The sequence below is a fragment of the Macaca nemestrina genome, chromosome 10 (genome assembly GCF_043159975.1).
Source record: "Macaca nemestrina isolate mMacNem1 chromosome 10, mMacNem.hap1, whole genome shotgun sequence".
Classification (NCBI taxonomy): Eukaryota; Metazoa; Chordata; class Mammalia; order Primates; family Cercopithecidae; genus Macaca; species Macaca nemestrina.
Window position 1 is genome coordinate 142,027,417 of NC_092134.1, and position 22,571 is coordinate 142,049,987.

The following is a 22,571-nucleotide window of genomic DNA, read 5'->3' on the forward strand; positions in this document are numbered from 1 at the left end:
AGTTCTCTGGGGTCTCTCTTACAAGGACACTAATCCCATTCATAAGAACTCCGGCTTCAAGACCTAATCACTCCCAAAGGCTCCACATCTCCTCATATCACCACCTTGGGGGTTAGAATTTCCACATACGAATTCTGGGGGGACATAAGCATTCAGACCACAGCACTGTGACTAAAAGCACAACACAGTTCTGCACAGAAATTAGTATGGAACAAGAAATGAAGTTGGCAGTGGCCAATCTGATTCCAAGGTTTAAAAAACTGTGCCATGCCCAACAAGTACACATTTGATTAGTAAGTAGTAAGAAATTAAAACATTTTCTTTCAATTTATTATTACTAATATGTCTATTATTTCTTGACATGATTACAAACTGTTGGAACATAACAAACTATTAGGGACTGTTAAGTATTTATTTTGGCCTAAAAGTCATGAAAAATTTAGTGATTGTGCTAAAACCAAGTAATGTTGGGAACCTCTATCCTACTGCAAAGACACTGACTTCCTTTCAGAAAGCTGTAAGATGTCTACCATTCAAGTTTGAAGAATTTTCAAGTATTCTTTCAATTTATGCATGCAGAACAACATAAACTGCTTTAGTTTTTGACATGTCCTCATTTTAATATAACTGAATAAAAGCTTTTTTTTTCTTTATCTCAGGTCTTTATTTGCTGCTAATCTGTTGCAATACTCTGGGATTCAAGGGAAATTTGCCTGTGGAGTAACTGCTACCATTCATGCAAATAATAATAATAACAATAATAACAGCTGAAGAAGAAACAGAAACTCAACTACAAAAACATTACTATTTGGCAGCTACTGATTCTCATCTTACCTCTATCCCTGTCAGGGGTTAGGACACTGCCCTATCTTAAGAGCAACACTGCTATTTTTAAAATAATAAAGTAATGTCTTATATGCACAATGACCATTCACACAAATGTGACCTTTGAGGTTTATCTCCTGATAGTGTGAACTACGTTGTCAGTATTCAGATGGGATTTACAATGAATCAAAGCTACTACTGTTCACACTACATTACGTCTACAATAGAGTGCAATGAGATACCATAATATTCTCATTTGGTACTTTTTATTAGCCTGCACTTCAGTTCAGTTCACTTCTAGTCAATGAAATACACAGTACTTTTTAGGATGAAAGCCTCTATTTATAATACTGCTTTAAGAAACTTAGATGGAGGAGGAATACCACAGAGGACATCGATCCTCTGACCTAAAAAGCAAGTTAAAAATGCTCAATTTTAAATAAAAAAATGTTGGGTAGCGTAAAGGAATCATCAACCTACCTAAACAGTGACTGGTGACTAACTAAAGGGGCGCTCTGGTATTAGTTTAAAATAAAAACCAAACACAGCTCTGGAACCGTCTCATGCTTTGAGAGTGAAAACAAGACAATTTTTAGCAGGATGCAGAAAGGAAGCACCCACAGCTGAAAGTAGGAGGCGAAAAGCAGCCGCAACAAAGAAACTCCTTCAAACCAATGACATCCAAGTTAACTGTGCAGAAAAGTCACTTCACTCAAATTCAATATGCAACTTCTATTTAATCCCAACTACTAATAAACAACGAACACCTCACCTAACATGTTTACGGGGCCTGTGGACTCATCACTCATACAACACCGCAAAGCGGGCGGCAGGGAGTCGAAAAGAAAGAAAATTCAAGCCAGCTCAACCCAGGGTCAAACCGCAAAGAACTTATTTTACGCAATATTTACTAAACTCAATTATTCTTTTACTGATTGGTCCACAATTAAATGAGCTGATTAGCTATATTCAGGAAAAAACCAAAGTTGATTTATCTTTCCCTTTAAGACAATCAATCCACAGAAACTGACAGCAGCTGAGTTTTAGTAAAACCGCTATCTTCCTAGTAATCGAAGAGACGAGGCACAAATGAACACTGGTGTGTCATCATCAGTCTCCAGGGCCTCACTTGCCCCGGAGCCCGTCAGCACTTCCCAGAATGCCAGCAGGGAAGAAGAGGGCACGTGTCCACAGTATCTCCATATGAAACCCCCCAACTACAACCATGCCAAAGTTCACCTATTGTTTGCCTGTGATGTAGCCATAAAAGTTTATATACATAAACTCTGCAATTATTTGGGTACTTTCTAACAGATGAAATTACAATAAAATTGAGTAATTAACCCACTGAAATATGTATATATGTCTGGTCAGAAAACTTTCTGGGCCGGGTGCTGTCTCAAAAAAAAAAAAAACCCACAACTTTCTGATTAGGCCCTCTTCTACAACTGGAAATTACTGACAGCTTCACACTATATTATTTCATACAATAGGATTTCATCCCTAGCAAGCAGAGCTGCAGCATCTACGTAATAATGTAACAATTTCACTCATCTCCTGATATCTTAAATTGAAGCACGGAGGGGTTTAGCTACATGAAGTCTGCCAATAAAATAAAACAACAACAACAAAAATTCAGACCTAGAAATAAAAAGAAATGTTTTCCAATACAGTTTTACATGGAGAGATGGAAATACACAAGCACAGTGTGACTGTCTTATCTCCGCAGGAAATTAGCAACTGAAAGAGGTTTATTCCTCCAATTTCTACTTCAATATTAACGGGTTGAGCAATTGCCTCATGGAACAAGCCCCTTTAACACCACCTGGTCTACTTCCCAGCAGTAAGTTCCACCCCCAAGCCTGTCATGGCTCATTTGAACAGTACAGTATGCTCCCTCTGTAAGTCTGCTCCTAGAGCTTAGAGAATTTAAGATATAATGAGATACGAAGGTGTTTACCATGAGGTAGAATGGAACTCTGAGCCAAAGCAACAGGAGCTGGATGTCATGAGCAGGCTGAGAACAGAAGGTTTTTTTTTTCCTTTAAAGTATACTGGAAAAGTAAACTATTCCAGAAGACGCTATAAAGTCTGGGTAAAGGCAGAAGTTTTAAGCAGAAGTAACTCTTACGGAAACTCAAGAGAACAAAATAAGATTTCAGAAACAGAAATGAAGAGCAGGAAGTACACCTTTCACCATTGCCTTCTGCTGCCCTTCCACAGAAAACTGTTGTTTAAGAGAGTTGTAATTCATCCCATCTCATAAGCAATGGCAAAAACTTTGCAACAGATACTCTATCTAAAAAGCAACAATCAAATCCATCTGATGGATTTTGAAGACTTCAGGAAGAAAAGAATGATTATAAAAATAACAGCTGACAAAAATTAGGAGAGAAGGAGAAAAAAAAAACAACCTAACAGACTGAAAATAGTTTAAATTAGAACCTATACTTGTGATAAATATTGTGAGGAAACCCAACATGTTCCTCCCCTCTTGCTCCAAACACATAAAAATAGTTCTTAAAAAGAAAGTAATAATTAGGTATTGAGCTTTAGCCAAACCAGGAGAAATGCTAATAACAAAGAAAGAATTCAGTTATAGCTGACGAGTTTAAGTGGAAATAGCTTATGGGAGTGGGGCAAGGGAGCAGGAGGTAAAAAACTGGGTTCTAAGCCTTAGCAAGGAGATCCCAGGATCGGGGCTCAGGAGGAGCCGGAACTAACCTTTCTGCATAAAGTTAAAGAAAGTCACAAAGGTTGACTACCCCTGTGAAAATGGAGACCTTTAGAAAAACTTTACTTACCAGCCCAATGAAGCAACAAAGACTCTTAGGCTATGGGTAGGAAACGAATTACTCACGAGAACTCACTGATGCATGAGAGACACACAGAATCCCAAGCACAGAAATTCACATAAAAACAGGTCCAGAAAGACTGAACGTACTAAGTCCCCAGAGAGAAACTGGAAGCTGCTCCGAAGGAACAGGACTCCCGAGGAAAGTAGCTCCACGGCAGCAGAGCTACCAAAGCAGAGCTATCAAAGATTACCAACCAGATGAGAAAACAAGTCCTCACCTAAGAAGACTTCACATAGTAAAAACTAGAAATACTAGAACTGTGTTAAAGGGCCTTTAAATAAGTGTAACAGAGGTTCTCCTAACAGAAGGCCAATTATCAGACTCTCCAGATCAACCAGCATTCCTTCTCCCTTCCAGTAAACTGGCTGATACCCAGGCACATTGAAAGATAGCAACTCAGAGACAACTGAGGACTCTTGGCTGCTTAACCAACGTTTTGTGCTTCCAGCTGTTTTTCACGTATCTTTTCTTCGCAGAGTGCCTCAAAGACTATCTCTAAACCTCAGAGGTAGATGCTGATTAGACTAAGCCAAGAAAGGTAACCCCACTTTCCTTCTTCAGGGACTTGGCATGGGACTCAGTCTGGCCTAACAGATGTTGAGTGAAAGTCTACTGTTGGGGGACGCTGGATATCAGGACTTCCGAGAAACATTTTCAAATATCTAAGAAACAGACCTAGGAACACGCAAAAGGATGGCATCACTTGACACCAGCCTGAGGACAAAAATCAACATAGTTCAATGCCAGTACATCGGGTCAGTGGATAGTTTTTAAAATCTTGACTGTAGTTGTATTTACGCCCCCTGTGCTTTCCTTTTATAGACTATGTTTTCTCACCACAATACAATAATACTGTGAACTCAACAAGAAATACCTCTCTCCCAACTCCCAATTTTATGAAATAAAACCACCACACCCTAGACAGGTTAAAAAGAAACACTCAGAAATCCAGAGACTTCCTCATACATGGGAAAACAAATATACCTAATTAATTTTCTTTTTTTTTTCTTCCTGAGATGGAATTTTGTTCTTGTTGCCCAGGCTGGAGTGCGATGGTGTGATCTTGGCTTACCACAACCCCTGCCCTCCGGGTTCAAGTGATTCTCCTGCCTTAGCCTCCTGAGTAGCTGGGATTACAGGCATGCGACACCACACCCGGCTAATTTTGAATTTTTAGTAGAGATAGGGTTTCTCCACGTTGGTCAGGCTGGTCTCGAACTCCCGACCTCAGGTGATCCACCTGCCTTGGCCTCCCAAAGTGCTGGGATTACAGACACGAGCCACTGCGCCTGGCCAATAGAATTCTTTTTTTTGAGACGGAGTCTTGCTCTGTCACCCAGGCTGGAGTGCAGTGGCGTGATCTCAGCTCACTGCAAGCTCTGCCTTCCGGGTCCACGCCATTCTCCTGCTTCAGCCTCCCCAGCAGCTGGGACTACAGGCGCCCACCGCCTCACCCGGCTAATTTTTCTGTATTTTTAGTAGAGACGGGGTTTCACCGTGTTAGCCAGGATGGTCTCGATCTCCTGACCTCGTGATCTGTCTGCCTCGGCCTCCCAAAGTGCTGGGATTACAGGCCTGAGCCACCGCACCCGGCCGGTAAAGCAGCATCAAGATTGAGGACTGACTCCAATTTTGAAAGAAGTTCTACTGTGGGTAAAATGCTATCAAACAGCATCACATGCTTCAGAAAAATCTTCTGTGAAAGGAAGAGTCCATTGATGTGGCAACTTTATTATTGTTTTATTTTAAGAAATTGCCACAGCTGCCCAAACCTTCAGCAACCACCACTCTGATCAGCCAGCAGCCATCAACCGTCAAGACAGGGGCAAGACCCTCCTGTAGCAAAAAGATCATGACTCCCTGAAGGCTCAAGATGATCGCGAGAATTTTTTTTTAAATAAAGCATTTTTAAAGTATGCACATTTTTTTAGACACAATGATATTGCACACTTAACAGACTATAGCATAGTGTACATATAACTTTTTCTTTGCAAGACAAGGTCTCACTTTATCACCCAGGCTGGAGTGCAGTGACGTGATTATAGCTCACTACAGCCCTGACTTTCTGGGCTCAAGCAACCCTCCCACCTCCACCTCCCCAGTAGCTGGGACCACCGGTGTTGCCACCATGCCCAGCTATTTATTTTCTTTCTTTGTAGAGACAGGGTCTATGTTGCCCAGGCTGGTCCTGAACTCCTGGGCTCAAGCAATCCATCTTCCATGGCCCAAAAGTGCTGGGATTACAGGCATGACCCATTCCACCCTGCTTACATATAACTTTTACAAGCACTGGGAAACTAATACATTTGTATGACTCGCCTTATTACAATATGCACTTTATTTCAGTAGTCTGGAACAAAACTTGCAGTATCCCCAAACTATGCCTAAAATGCCCTAAACAACCATATTTATGAATGCATACGTTTTAGAATTTTCTTTTGAATGTTATTCTTTTTCTTTCCTTCCTTTCTTGCATTACTAGGATCTCCAATATAGTATTGAATGGGGGGGGGGTATAGACATCCTTATCTCTTTTGCAATCTCAGGGTTTAGGTTACATCATTAGGTATGATGTTAGCTGTAAATTTTTCATGATGCTCTTTATTGAGCTGAATTACCTTCTATCTCTAGTCAGCTAAGACATTTTATCATAAATGAGTGTTGCCTTTTATTAAAAGCCTTTTCTGAATGTTCTCAGGTGACTACATGATTTTTTTCTGTATTTTGTTCAGGTAGTGAGTTTAATTAATTCATTTTTAAATACTGGCCAAACCTTGCATTCTAGAAATAAGGCCAACCAGGCTGTGATATATTAGCTTTCTTTATCTTGATTTCAAATTGCTACGGTTTTGTTAGGGACTTTTATGTCAACGTTCATGAGTGACATTGATGTGTAATTTATTCTTTTGTAATGTCTTTGTCAAGTTTAGGCACGAGGGTCACAATTCTAAGCTGACTTGGTAAGTACTTCTATAATACCCTCTTTATTTTGTGAATGAGTTTCTCTAAGACTATTTACACATTTGGTAGAATTCAACAGTAAAGCCATCTGGGCCTGGAGTTTTCTTTGTAGGAATGTTTTTGATTATAAATTCAATTTATTTTTCCTTTCGTTTCTTAATTTTTTTTTCGAGACGGAGTCTCGCTCTGTCGCCCAGCCTGGAGTGTAGTCGTGCAATCTCAGCTCACTGCAAGCTCCGCCTCCTGGGTTCACGCCATTCTCCTGCCTCAGTCTCCTGAGTAGCTATGACTACAGGCACCCGCCACCGCGCCCGGCTAATTTTTTGTATTTTTAGTAGAGACAGGGTTTCACCGTGTTAGCCAGGATGGTCTTGATCTCCTGACCTTGTGATCTGCCCAACTCGGCATCCCAAAATGCTGGGATTACAAGCATGAGTCACCGTGCCTGGACTTTTTCTTAATTTTTTAGTTCAGGGTCATATGTGAAGGTTTGTTATATAGGTAAACTTGTGTCACGAAGGCTTGTTGTACAGATTATTTCATCGCCCAGGTATTACGTCTAGTACTCATTAGTCATTTTTCCTGATCCTCTCCCTTCTCCCACCCTCCACCCTCCAATATACCCCAGAGTCCGCTGTTCTCCTATATGTGCCCATGTGTTGCCACCATTTAGCTCCCACTTGTGAGAACATGTGGTATTTGGTTTTGTTCCCGCGTTAGTTTGCTAAGGATAATGACCTCTAGCTCCGTCCATGTTCCTATAAAAGACATGATCTTGTTCGTTTTTATGGCTGCACAATATTCCGTGGTGTACAGACACTACATTTTCTTTATCCAGTCTACCACTGATGAGCATTTAGGCTGATTCCAAGTCTTTGTTATTGAGAACAGTGCTGCAATGAACATAGGTGTACATGTGTCTTGTTTTATTTCAAATAGCTTTTGGGGTGTAAGTGTTTTTTTGTTACAAGAATTAGTTATATAGTGGTGAATTCTAAGATTTTAGGGCACCCATCGACTGAGTAGTATATATACATGGTACCTAATATATAGTTTTTTATCCATATCCTCCCTCATCTACCCCCTTGGAGTCTCTAAAGTCGATTGCATGCCTTTACATACTCATAGCTTAGCTCCCACTTATAAGTGAGAACATAAGGCTTTTGGTTTTTAACTCCTGTGTTACTTCACTTAGAATAATGGCCTCCAGCTCCATCCAAGTTGCTGCAAAAAACATTATTTTGTTACTGTTAACGGCTGAGTAGTATTTAATGATGTATATATGACAGAACAATTGATATTCCTTTGGGTATATACCTAGGGATGGGATTGCTGGATCAAATTGCATTTGTTTTCAGGTCTCTGAGGAATCGACACATTGTCTTCCACAACGGTTGAACTAATTTATACTCCCACCGAGAGTGTATGAGAGTTCCTTTATCTCTGCAACCTCACCAGCATCTGTTATTTGACTTTGTAATAACAGCCATTCTGACTAGCGTGAGATGGTATCTCATTGTGGTTTTGATTTGCATTTTATCTAATCATCAGTGACTTTGAGCTTTTATTCCTATGCTCATTAGCCACATGTATGTCTTCTTTTGAGAAGTGTCTGTTCATGTCCTTTGCCCATTTTTTAATGGGGTTGTTTTTTCTTGTTAATTTGTTTAAATTCCCTATAGATGCTGGATATTAAACCTTTGTCGGAATCCTTTCCCCCATCGCTTGTTTTTGTCAGGTTGGTGGAAGAGCAGATAGTTGCAGGTGTACAGCCTTATTTCTGGGTTCTCTATTCTGTTCCTTTGCTCTGTGTGTGTGTTTTACTACCACTACCATGCTGTTTTGGTTACTGTAGTCCTGTAGTATAGTTTGAAGTTGGGTAGCATGATGCCTCCAGCTTTGCTCTTTTTGCTTAGGGCTGCCTTAGCGATTTGGGCTCTTTTTGGTTCCATATGACAAATTTAATTTCTTTTATAGATAAAGGCCTGTTCCATTTTCTATTCCTTCTTGAGCCAGTTTTAATAAATTGTATTTTTCAAAGAATTTGTCTAATATATTTATTAAATTTATTGTTATAAGGTTGCTCAAAATATTCTCTTTTTAAGTGTCTTTAGAAACTGGAGTGATAACCCCTCTCTCACTCCAAGTATTGGCAATTCATGTGCCTTCCTTTTTCCCTTGATCTGTTTGCTAGGGACCTATCAATTTTTTAATTCTTTAAATAACCATGGTTATGAATTTTGTGAATTTTCTCTGTTGATTCTCTGTCTTCTAAGTGTTTGATTTCTGTTATCTTTACTATTTCAGTTATCCTACTTACTATGGTTTGCTCTACTTGTTTTTCTGGTACCTTAGTGTAGAAACTAAGATCAATGAATTTCAACCTTTCTTCTTTTCTAATATAGGTATATAAAGGTAAACATTTCATTCTAGGCTGGGCGCGGTGGCTCAAGCCTGTAATCCCAGCACTTTGGGAGGCCGAGACGGGCGGATCACGAGGTCAGGAGATCGAGACCATCCTGGCAAACACGGTGAAACCCCGTCTCTATTAAATACAAAAAAAAAAAAAAAAAACTAGCCGGGCGAGGTGGCGGGCGCCTGTAGTCCCAGCTACTTGGGAGGCTGAGGCCGGAGAATGGCGTGAACCCGGGAGGCGGAGCTTGCAGTGAGCTGAGATCTGGCCACTGCACTCCAGCCTGGGTGACAGAGCGAGACTCTGTCTCAAAAAAAAAAAAAACAAAAACAAAAACATTTCATTCTAACCACTTATTCAACTGTGAAACACAAAATTTCACATTTGAATTTTCATTCAGTTCAAAATGATTCCTAATATTCCTTCTTCTCTAAGCCATGGTATTTAGAATTATGTTATCTAATTTCCAAACATTTTCTAAGTATCTTATTAACTTCTAACTGAATTCTACTATTGTTAAAGAACAACTCCAACATATCTCAGTCTTCTGAAATTTACTGAGACTTACTTTTAAGGCCCAGCATATGTTCTGTATCTGTGAAACTTCCATATGCACTTTAAAAAACATGTATTTTCTTCAGTTGTTAGATACAGTATTCTATAAATGCTAAGTAAGTCAAGTTAATAGTCTTTAGATCTTCTGTATTTCTGATTGCTTTTGTTTATTGACTAATTCTATCAGTTTCTAAGGAACAGAGGTCAAAATCCCCAGTGATGACTGGTGACCACAGATCTGTTTGACCTTTAGTTCTGTCAGTCTGTCCTTCATGAATTTTAAAGCTCTATTAGATATATATTTATAAGGATTATTATGTCATTCAGATGTATTGTCTGCTTTGTCTTTATGATATGCTCTTTTTTTTAATCACTGGGAATACTCCTTGTCTGGAAGTCTCCTTTGTCTGATATTAATATAGCTATGCCAGGTTTCTTATGATTACTATTTCCAAGAACTACCTTTTTCCATTCTTTAATTCCAGCCAGTGTTTATGATAGTATAGGTCTTATGTACAGCACACAATTGAGCCTTGCTTTTTTTTTTTTTTCTAATACACCCATTCTAATATCTCTGTCCTTTACTTGGTGTGTTTAGCATATTTCATTTCACCATAAACATTGATATGGTTGAATTTAAGTCATTCATTTGTTGTTCCTGTTCTTTGTTCATTTGTTGTTCCTTTTCTGCCTTTATTGGTTGGATAAATGAAATAATTTTTAGCATAGAATTTTATTTCCTCTATTAGCTCTTCAGGTGTTTTTTCTTTTCTTTTCTTTTTTTTTTTTTTTTTTTGTGACAGAGTCTCATTCTGTCGTCCAGGCTGGAGTGCAGTGGCACCGTCTTGGCTCACTGCAACCTCTACCTCCCAGGTTCAAGCGATTCTCCTGCCTCAGAATCCTGAGTAGCTGGAATAACAGGCACCCGCCACCAAACCCGGCCAGTTTTTGTCTTTTTAGTAGAGATGGGGGTTTCACTGTGTTGCCCAAGCTGGTCTCAAACTCCTGACCTCAAGTAATCTGCCCGCCTTGGCCTCCCAAAGTGCTGGGATTACAGGCATGAGATATGGTGCCTGGTCGCTCTTCGGGGTTTGTAAAATTTTTCTTGTTATTATTCTGGTAGTTGCTCTACAGCTAACAATATGCACCTTATCAAAGTCTATTTAGATTAGAAATTGTACTACTTCACATCTAACACTTCATAATTTTTTTCTTTCTTTCTCTCTTTCCTCTCTTTTCTTTTCTTTTTTTTTTTTTTGTTAGAGACAGGATTTTACTCTGTCAATCACGCTAGTGTGCAGTGGCACAAACAAAGCTCAGTGTAAACTCAAATTCCTGGGCTCAAATGATCCTCCAGTCTCAGCTTCCCAAAGCACTGGGATCACAGAATGAGCCACCATGCCCAGCCAACACCTCATATTTTCTACTTCACGAACCTAACAACCTTACAATTCTACCTCCTAATATTTTGGGATACTGTTGTCCTATCTCTCACTTTTACACATATTATAAATGCCAGCTCATCATGTTATTTTTACTTTAAAGCTTTAGTTGTCTTTTAAGGGAATTCTGAAAAGAAAAAATAACATTTTCTATATGTATCAACAGATTTACCATGTCCGTGTTTTCTTTTTTTTTTGGCGGGGGGACAGAGTCTCACTCTGTCACCGAGGCTAGAGTGCAGTGGTGTGATCTTGGCTCACTACAGCCTCCATGTCCTGGGCCCAGGAATCCTCAGTCTCAGCATCCCAAGTAATTGGAAAAAAAGGTATGAGCCACTATCCTCAAAAGAAAGAAAAATTTCTTTCTTTTTTTTTTTTTTTTTTTTGTAGAAACAGGGTTTTGTCATGTTGTCTAGGCTGGTCTCGAACTCCTGGACTCAAGCGATCCTCCTACCTTGGCCTCTCCAAGTGTTGAGATTACAGGCATGAGCCACAGTGCCCGGCCCATGTCTGGTGTTCTTCATTCCTTCCTGTAGATTCATGTTCCCATCTGGATTCATTTCCCTTCAGCTTGAAGAACACCCATTAGCATTTCTTGTAGCATGGTTTCTAGAGATGAATTCTTTTCATATTTGTTTATATGAAATTGTCTTTATTTAATCCTAGTTTTTAAAGGATCTTTTTCTCTGGTTACAGAATTTTAGGCTAATTTTTTTTTTTTTTTTTTTTTTTAGTACCCTAAAAGAAGTTCCATTGTCTTCAGGTCCTCACTGTTTCTGAGAAGGACTCAGCTATCATAGTTTACCTTTATGTGCTGTGCCTTTTTTCTTAGGCTGCTTTTATTTTTCTCTGCATATTTTGTTTCCAGCGACTAGATTATGATATTTCTAGTTGTGATTTTTTATTTTTCGTATTTATCCTGCCTGGTTTCACTTAGTTTCCGGGATTTGTAAATCAAAGATTTATGGTTTCAAATTAAATTAGAGAAATATGTTGGTCATTTTTAAAAACTATCTTTCATGTGCTTCATTCTCACTCTTTTATCCTTCTAGTGTTCCAGTTACATGCATGTCAAACCATTTGAAACTGTCCTACATGTCACTGAGGCTCTGTTCATTTGGTAAAAATCCTTTTGCTCACTGTTCTACAAACTGAACAATTTCAATTGATCTATTTTGAAGTTCACTGACTCTTTCTTTTGACAGCTCTAATTTGCCATTAAGACTATCCACCAGGTCGGGCACGGTGGCTCATGCCTGTAATCCCAGCACTTTGGGAGGCCAACCTGAGGTCAGGAGTTGGAGACCAGTCTGACCAACATGGAAAAGCCTCGTCTCTACTAAAAATACAAAATTAGCCGGGCGTGGTGGCGCGCGCCTGTAGTCCCAGCTACTCGGGAGGCTGAGGCAGGGGAATTGCTTGAACCAGGGAGGCAGAGGTTGCGGTGAGCCGAGATGGCGCCACTGCACTCCAGCCTGGGCAACAAGAGCGAGACTCCATCTCAAAAAAAAAAAAAAAAAAAAGACTATCCAATACATTTTTCATTTCTATTTCAATTATCAAATTTCCATTTTCATTTTACAATTATTACTTTTTTGAGATAGGGTCTCATTTTGGTGTCCGGGCTGGAGTACAGTGGCACAATCAAAGCTCACTGCAGCCTCAATCTCCCGGGCTCAAGCGATCTTCTCGCCTCGTGCTCCAAGTAGTTGGGACTATAGGTGGGCACCACCACACCTGGCTGATACTTTAAAACATTTTTGTAGAGACAAGTTCTCACTATGTCAAATTTCCATTTTAAAATAGTCTTCCTTTCTCTGTTGAGATTTCCTATCTATTCCATCACCAACATGACATTTTTCTCTCATTCTTTGATGTATATTTATAACGGTGAATTTAGTTTTTTTTGTTTTTTCTGTTAAACCGAATAGGACTCCTCAGAGGTGATTTCTACCACACGCTCCTTTTCTGCTCTACAGATCACATGTTCCTGACTCTTTGCATGTCTGGTAATTTTTAAAAGTTCAACATGGGATATATTGCAAATATGGTTCTGTTAATTTCTTCTGAGGAGCAGTGATTTTTATTCTGGTACATGCAAGTCAGTTAATAGTTGACTCCCTGAACTTGTGTAGGTTTGGATTTAACCTTTGACAGGCGGATCTGCTGAGAGCTCAGGATATTTCCCAGGCTTCTCCATCTCAGTGAGACTCACCGTCCAAATCTGGTCTACCCTGTAAGACTTAACGGGGGCCTCGGTTTACTAGTCTTAGCCTGGGTCTAGAGTAGGCCTGATATTAGAGCATGGTCCTTGCTCCTAAAACCTATCTTTTTTGTTATCTCAGCTAGATAACTGAAGTGAACAAGGATTTCTCCATGTTGACTGGGTTGGAACTGCAGATCCCCACTGCTCTAACATTACGATTCCACTCTCATTCTGTAGCATCTAATCTCTGGTAAGCCTTGGGCAGTCTCACTCAGTGAACATGTAGCCTAGTCCTCAGCCAGGAATCATGACGTCTGGCCTCCAACTTCTCCGTAGTATACTGTTTGTATATGAATTACTTCCCTGATTTACACAGGACATTTACGACTGCAGAATCAGGGGACCTCAGGAGGTCATCTGGCCAAAGTATACAATTTTTAAATCGATGAGGGATCTTAGAGATTTAGGAAACTCTTTCAAATCTGAGTGACAAAACTGCAAACCTGAAGAGTTAAGTGATTTCTCCAGGTACAAATACAAAAGTACAAATTGGATTTCCAGTTGTAAATATCATGCTTTGCAAGCATTCAGCTTTACCAACGTAAACGTGTTTTTTTTCCATTTGATCCTTACAACAACTTCATGAGATGGGTCTAAGTATTATTATGCTTGTTTCATGGGTAAGCAAACTGGCTCAAAATGTAAGCACATCCTTTGCTACACAGAGCATCTTCTAATACTCTTTCATTCAGTAACTTCTGAAAGAAAAGCTGATGATTAAATGGATACGTTACTATCTTTGACATCCATAGCTTGAGGGGAGTTTTACCTATTTGCAGAGTGAGTAGCTACCTATAGGGTACACTCTGGAGGACAATGAAAAAGATGGTCCTGAAAGGAAAATTAAAAAACAAACAAACAAAAAAACATCAAAAATCCAAACAAACCCAAAAACACCTGCCATACTGGTAAATTATATATCAGATTTTCTTCAAATGGTTATTGCAATTAGGTTAAGGCATCAGGTTACCTACCTGCAATAATTAACCTTTTAAATGATTCATTTATATTTAACAAAAGGGATCAGGGTTGATCCTATACCTCCAGCAGAGAAAAAAAGAAAAGATGAGGAAAAAGTAGGACAACAATCTCACTTCCTTCCTCTTGTGAGGAGTAGATGACAGACAGTCTTAATTTCATCCCTACACAGGTAAGCACATTTTTACATGTGAACCATATATTGATAGAGAGAGAGAAAGAATTTTGAAAGCTGAAAACAAGAGGGACTTTGGGGGCCTTTACCTGAAAAGTTTAGTTCTTTATTTGCTAGACCTTATTCCAGCCACTTGAGGCTTTTAACATAAAAATACGATTAGAAAGCATGGATTTTTTTTTTAAACGTGGTTTCTTCTATTTGGAAGTTATTTAAAAATAAGTTTAAAATTTAAAGAAGGAGAAAGTCAAAGAACATTTAGGGTTGTTTGTAATTTATTCCAATTCAGGTCACAAGAAAGTAAATAAATTTCTATAGGGTGTGCCGTATAAGAGCACTGAATATCAGGGCAGAAAAAAAGGGGAGCAGAATGAGACAGTTAAGCAAAACTGAGGAGGAGTCCCAAGGGATAGTTGATTGTAGATATAAACTTTGCTTTATAATTTTAACTAGTCCCAGACCCACCAATGCTATTTGTTTATAGCTAAACTGTACAACATATTTTGTTTTCTTTTCCAAGTGTAAAATAATTTTATATTAATTTATGTGGGTTTCCTACATAACATTCAACCTCAGTATTCCAGCCCATTGTGAAAAATGCTTCCAAGTCCACTAAAAGTCTTTTATCATATGTGTACAGACTTTTAAAAAAAATGGCTTGGCCGGGCGCGGTGGCTCAAGCCTGTAATCCCAGCACTTTGGGAGGCCGAGGCGGGTGGATCACGAGGTCAGGAGATCGAGACTATCCTGGTTAACATGGTGAAACCCCGTCTCTACTAAAAATACAAAAAACTAGCCAGGCGTGGTGGCGGGCGCCTGTAGTCTCAGCTACTTGGGAGGCTGAGGCGGGAGAATGGCGTGAACCCGGGAGGCGGAGCTTGCAGTGAGCCGAGATCATGCCACTGCACTCCAGCCTGGGAGACACAGCGAGACTCCGTCTCAAAACAAAAAACAAAAAACAAAAAACAATAAAAAAAATGGCTTTTGGTGGAAGTATAAATAAATATGACTTTGTGAAGAGTAAACACACTCTTACGTAACTCAGAATGCATTTTCATTTTTATTTTCCCCCCTAAATTGTTACTACGATATAATTTGGATAACTATATACAATTTGGTGGTTAATTTGGAACACTATGTCATAAATCCCTAATGAGATTTTTTTTTTTTAATGTCAGCAACCCCATAATTTTTTTTTTTTTTTTTTTTTGAGACAGAGTTTCACTCTTGTCGCCCAGGCTGGAGTAGAGTAGCGCAATCTCGGCTCACTGCGACCTCTGCCTCCTGGGTTCAAGTGATTCTCCTGCCTCAGCCTCCTGAGTAACTGGGATTACAGTGTGTGCCACCACACCTGGCTAATTTTTGTACTTTTAGTACGTGTTGGCCAGGCTGGTCTCAAACTCCTAACCTTGTGATCCACTGGCCTTGGCCTCCCCAATTGCTGGGATTGCAGGTGAGAGTCACCGCATCCAGCCAATTTTTTATATTTTTAGTAGAGACGGGGTTTCGCCATGTCGGCCAGGCTGGTCTTAAACTCCTGACCTCAAATGATCCACCTGACTCCGCCTCCCAAAGTGCTGGGATTACTGGTGTGAGCCACCACGCCCGGCCTGTTAACAGCTCTCTTAATTGCAATTGTTCTCTACTTTTCTCTCCTGTCAATAATTTTTAAAATGTCAGAATTTAGTACTGGACTCCTCTTAGGTACATATGAAAATTTATCTTCTGTGGGAGACCTTTTTTTGGCCAGAAAGCATCTCATGAGTATATAATTTAACACAGAGATAGTTGGATTTTTCTGCCAGCTTTACTTGTTTCCAGAGAAGACCAGTCTTCCAAACATGTCTGTCTAGTCAGTTCAGGAGATTCTAATATTTTTCATTTTTCACCTGTGTTGACATCAACTTTTAAATCATATTTATTTATTTTTTTAAGCTCCCAATGAGTATAGTGATTTGTTTAACTTCTACTCGTTGGTTTCATTCTTTGAACGACTTACAACTAACTGCCTGCATATAGGAGGCTACCTATTGAATAGCTCTAAACTCTCAATGAAACCAAAGAGCTCTGCCACCCCTTCCCTGAACAAACCAGTTGTCAGGGCAGTCAAATTCACAGCTTAATAAAAATTCTATTAAAAATAAAAAATGGAACTTGTAAAATTTATTCTGAATGCTGATGTAGGGTGGGACTGCAGGAGGAGTCTGAATGCAGGGCAGTGTCGAATGAACTAGCTCATCTAGAATTCTTAATAGTGAACCTCATGACCTCAACTGATACTTAAAATTTATTACAGTTATTACAGTTGTTATTTTATTATTTTTCCCCTGCTTCCTTTTATCCTTTCTTTCTTAAGGGAAAAAGGCTAACATAAAAGTGGAATAAAAAAGTAATGGTTAACAAAACCTCAGCATAAGGAAGAGAAGAACCATTGTGGGATCTGCCAATAAAAATGTTCCTTCTCTTCAGGGCTGGCTAACCAACGCAAATGTTTCTAATGCACCACTGGCAGGCTACCAAGTGAACCGTTTTACGTCTCCCCAAACTTACGGTCACCATTTATCTGTAACAGACGCTCAAAAATTACAATAATATATGCTAGGAATGGAGAACAGCTATTAATTCATTTCTCTTGGCTTGATGAGGTCAGGATTATTCCAGAAAACAAGGCTATTCTAGTGCTTTGCTGAAGAATTTTCTATACAAATGGGCCAACTACTTTTCCTCAGGGAAGACTATTTCTTATTCTAGATCCAGAGTCACACATATGCATGTTTCAGCCTCCCTGCACATTTCATTCCCCTCATATTTCCGCCTCTCAAGCTCTCTAGGTAGACTAAGTGTTTTTACTTGTTCAATGATCAATAATTGAATAATTTAAACCTTTAAAATATGGTGGGTCCTGCAATGACTACAGAGTGAAGAATCTAGTGTCATTGCCAACAGTCACAGGGACGACTTCCCTTTCTCCACTTAAATTTGCAAGCTTTTTTCTCATGATGCTACTTGGAATCCTAACCTCTCTTAATTCTCCCCATATGCCAATCCACTTCTGGCTTCACTTATGCATTATTTCCAAGACATATCACCTGTAATGTTTTTCTAAAAGGATAGAATCTCGGCCTTGCACTATAGCCCAAGAACGTGAAAGCACAGAGGACACCTCAACATTCTTGGGTTGCAGTCACAATATCGCAATCATCATGTCCCATGAGAATTCATGCTAAGGTATCATGGTAAGATTCTGTACAGCTCTATTATTCAGGTATTCAAAGTTTACTGATATTTCAAAGTAGCAGAAAAGTAATCTGATGTCAGTTTAAAGCACTAGTTGGAGTGAAAAAATTTTATTTTAGGCCAAAGACAGACTGTGCATTTACAGAGAAGAAGTGAGCAAGGATTATGTGAGAGAGAACTGACAGCGAAAGGCTGCTGAAGTGGGGACTTAAAATCTGTGACAGAAATAAGAATCTGGCCTTATGAAGGAGAAGAAAACCTATCCTCTGAGACAGAAAAGAAGACAACAAAAATAAGATAACTGCTGACATAACGAAGGTAACTGAGGGATCCCACGATAGACCTGGTTTCAGTAAAATAATAGTAGGGCCTTTAGGTAAGGGGAAGGCAAAAAGACATGTTTGTTTTAAACAGAAGGTTACTGAGAAGAAAAAGAAACATCTACGATGTATTAGCAGATGTATACATGCTTCAGAACAGATTATAGTCTCAGCAACCTACAAAATGTGGGGGAAGCAGGAAAATGTTGTATAGCAACGTTTTGCTAAAAGTGACAATTTTCTAAAAGTTGGTTTTTAGTGTGGCAAAATGTTAACTATTGAATCTTGGAGACAGGTATATGGGGGTTCATTCTCTCTACTTGTGTGTACCTTTGGAAATGTTTACAATAAAAAATGTGTTTAAAAAGTGCCTTGTCTTCCTACGACCTCAGAACCAATAACCCTCTTCCCAGTAAGCTCACCATTTTGCCTGAACTTTCCAGAAGATTTTAGGAATCTCAGAGAGTTAACTACACACAGATATGTATATGCCAGAGGATTTAAAATTCATTAGAGGAACCAAAAATATTTCTATTTGATCAGGATTTGAACAGGATTTTGACCAAATTTATTCTAGAGAGTGAGAACTACAAGTTAGCATTAAAATTAGGTAAGTGTACTGGGGAATCAACAGAGCCAGACGAAGACAGGGAGAAACAGCATTTCCACGGAGCCTATGCTTGAAGAGTAAGACACAAACACTTACTTCATCTCCAGAACTTCCTCTAAGTGCTTCCTTCTCTCCGCCCGGAGATTAGTCAAGTGAGTTTCCTTTTCTGCCAGAGACTGTTGGGTGGAGGACAGCTTTGCTTTCATGGACTCTAGTTCCTGCTTTACTTTCTCCATGGCCATCAGTAACTCCTCCACCTATCACGAATATGGGAAGGAGAAAAACAGAACATCTCGATCAATTAAAGTCAGAGGACCTGGGTAACAGGCAACTCCTGGGTCCAGAAAATTGAAGAGACAAGGGAACACATTAAAAATTCTGTACTCTTTCTGGATCAGATATGTGTATGTATATATCAAGAATCAATATAGCAGATAATAACATCCCTACAGTATAATAATTATACAGTATATAATTATACTATATAAGTTTCGGTCGGAAAGAACTTAATACATGCAAGGGTGTCGAGTCATCAGTTAATAAGCCGCACGCTGCCACCGACAATACCTTTTAAGGAAGTTCTCTGGAAATGACCCAGAAATTTCCATGGAAATAATATAATACAAATATAAATATAAAAAAACAAAATAATATACAGAATGATTTTAGGAAATAAAATATATAAACTTGGCTAATGTTAATAACAGATTTCCTGTATACATACATGAATAATTTTTAGTCCTTTAAACTAAAATTTTCCTATTTACATCATTAAAAAGAATTTCTTTTTAAAGAAACTGCTAGAATTCAATCAGACAATTTCTTGCTCTAAATCCAGGTAGGTAAGGTTTCTTTTTTAAGGAAGGCAGGAAGGAAATATATACCTATATACCTATATAGATATGTGTGTGTGTGTATATATATACATGTGTGTGTGTATATATATATGTGTATATATGTATATATATGTGTATATATATGTGTGTGTATATATGTATGTGTATACACACACACACACACACACACACACACACACACACACCGGATAGAAAGGAGACAGAATGCTTTAAAAATGACATGGGGGGGAGAAAAAAAAAGCCTTGACAGAAACAGACCTGAAAAACAACAAACAAAAAACCACCAGAGAAGAAAGACGAAATGCTAAAACACAAGGAAAAGAAACTAAGAGAGCAACGTAAGTACTTTATCAGTAATTTCCACTTATTCCAGGTGGCTACCAAATCAGAATTATTTAAATAAACATGTTCGTTTTAATTCAGAAGCAAATGTAACCAAACAGCCAACGGCATCAATTACAACAGTTTATGTTAAATTGTTAATTGCCAAGAAATAATCTTGGTAATAACCAGACTTTTCAGAAGTAAAGGGCAGGGCAGGTAGAGGCGGGGCATTTGCCATTCATTGACTCCTACATAAGCCCCATTTGTGTGAGGCTAAAACAGAGAAGCCTAGAGTCAAAAATCAGCATAACAAATTAAAGTTGTTTCACTGATCCTTGGAAATTAGTGCTTCATACCCAAACAAAGTTTCCATGTTGATTGGTAACAGCTGTTAAACAATGATAGTAAGCAGATGCATTTAGTTTTTTTGGCACCTGAATTATTTTATCCTTCCAGAAGTCAGCAAGTAAAATGTCTTCTGCTAACAGCATCCTCACAGTCCCAGTTGCCATAAGAATACATTGTTAAGGCCAGGCGCTGTGGCTCACGCCTGTAATCTGAGTACCTTGGGAGGCCAAGGCAGGTGGATCACCTGAGGTTAGGTGTTCGAGACTAGCCTGGCCAACATGGAGAAACCCTGTCTCTAATAAACAAAATGTATTATTGCTATGTAATACATTGGGATATGTATTCACATATCTGCAAGCTTTACATGAACATATACCACTGATTCAATTTTATCAGTTTAATTCATGTAAAATTTTATCTAAATAAAATTTAGACTATTTTATCTATTTTATCTAAAATAGGGTACAAATAATACATCAAGCTATGTTTTTATAACATAAAATCAGTAATGGATAAGAACCATTTATAGGAGCTCCAACACACAAAGCACAGGATGTGTCCATCTTTCATGAACTTATCTTAAACAGATCTCAAAAAATCTTCCTCCCATCCTGTCTTTTGCCACTCCAGGCAACCAACACTGTCACTTCCTTACATAACTTCGACAGATATTTTACATATATACCAGCAAGCATGTATAAATGACCTATTCCTCCTTTTTCTACACAAATGCAAGCCCATTCCATACATACTCCTATGCATTTAAACATTTGAGGAAACTTTTTATAAAATATAAAATAAACATAGAAAAAAATACACAAATAAAAATGTACAGCCTTAAGAATTTTCTGAGTGAACACACGTATGTAACCAGCACACAAAATAAACTAAACGTTACCAGTACCCCAGAAACTGCCCGCATATCCCCTTTGCAGATAGTAACTGGAGTAAAAGAGTATTCTGTCTTTTAACACTCTAGATTAATTTTGACTGTTTATTTTTCATTTATACAAATGAAATTATGTAGTATATAATTTTACAGATTTTTAAAATCAGTGAGATTCATCCAGGTTGCACGATGCAATTATCATAACTGTATGGTATGCCATTGTGTGAAAATACCAACATTTACTTAAAGCACTTGTAATAATGAGCAGTTCTTAATTTTAATGGAGTTTAATCAATTTTCTCCTTTATATTTCTTATATGCTCAGAGATTTTCGTATACTGAAAAAGATTTTCTCTACTTCAAGGTCATGAGAATACTCTTCTATCCTTTCTTATAAATGCTTTATTGTTTCATGTTTTCATTTACAATACATATGCAACCGATTTTGGCATACATTGTAATGGTTAAAATTCATTTTTATTAGTATGAAGATAGAAGAATTTCAAAAGTCATGGTTAGAAGAAACTTACTACCTACTTTGCAAAAGATTATAGCTTTACAGACTACTCATAAATTGTAGGAAAAAATGTAGGGTCCAGCCCTACGGGGCCTGTGGGTTTTCTCTGTGTGTGCAGAGATGAGAGATCACAGAAATAAAGACACAAGACGAGATAAGAGAAAAGACAGCTGGGCCCGGGAGATCACCAAGACGCAGAGATGGGTAGTGGCCCCGAACGCTTGCACTCGCTGCTATTTACTGTGTTCTAGGCAAGCGGGCAGGGTAAGAAGTGTGAGTGATCTCAAATGACTGATAAGGTTATGCGAGTCATGTATGCATCTGACAGGGGGCCTTTCCCTTTAAGGTAGCCGAGGCGGGGAGGAAGGACAGCGTCCGTCAGCATTTCTTGTATGCACTTCACAGAAAGATCAAAAGACTTCAATACTTTTACTAATTCTGCTACTCCTGGAGGAACCAGGTGTACAGGTGGAATGTGAACGTGGACAAGGAGCGTGACCACTGAAGCACAGCACCACAGAGAGAGGTTTAAGCCTCTGGATGACAGTGGGCAGGCCTGGCTATCGTCAGGCCTCCCACAAGAGGTGGTGGAGCAGAGTGTTCTCGAACTCCCCCAGTCTGCTAAGTACTGGGTGCCTTCCCAGGCACCGGCGCTACCGCTAGACCAAGGAGCCCTCAAGCGGCCCTTATCTGGGTGTGACAGAGGACTCACGCTCTTGTCTTCTGATCACTGCTCAGTGTCCCTTCAGCTCCTAATTCTGTATGGCCTGGTATTTCCTTAGGTTATAACTATAGAACTGAGATTATTATAATAATAAAACAAACAGTAACACTACAAGCTAATGATTTATAATATTCATATATAATCATATCTCTATCCTATTTCTAATATAACTTTTATTATTCTGATTATTTTCTTTCTGATACTGGAACAGCTTGTGCCTTCGGTCTCCTGCCTCGGCACCTGGTTGGCGTGCCTCCCACAAAAAAAGATTT

The 22,571-nt window shown here is 38.9% G+C and overlaps 1 protein-coding gene across 9 annotated transcripts in view; it reads right to left on the bottom strand.

Annotated features, from left to right (window-relative positions):
* Positions 1–22,571, bottom strand: part of LOC105484242 (ELKS/RAB6-interacting/CAST family member 1) — a 541,895-nt gene that overhangs the window by 212,938 nt on the left and 306,386 nt on the right. For all 9 annotated transcript variants that reach the window (XM_071070649.1, XM_071070651.1, XM_071070652.1 and 6 more), the window contains one exon: positions 18,737–18,897. In XM_071070649.1, coding sequence (XP_070926750.1) covers positions 18,737–18,897 — 161 coding nt within the window. The remainder of the gene's footprint in view (positions 1–18,736; positions 18,898–22,571) is intronic.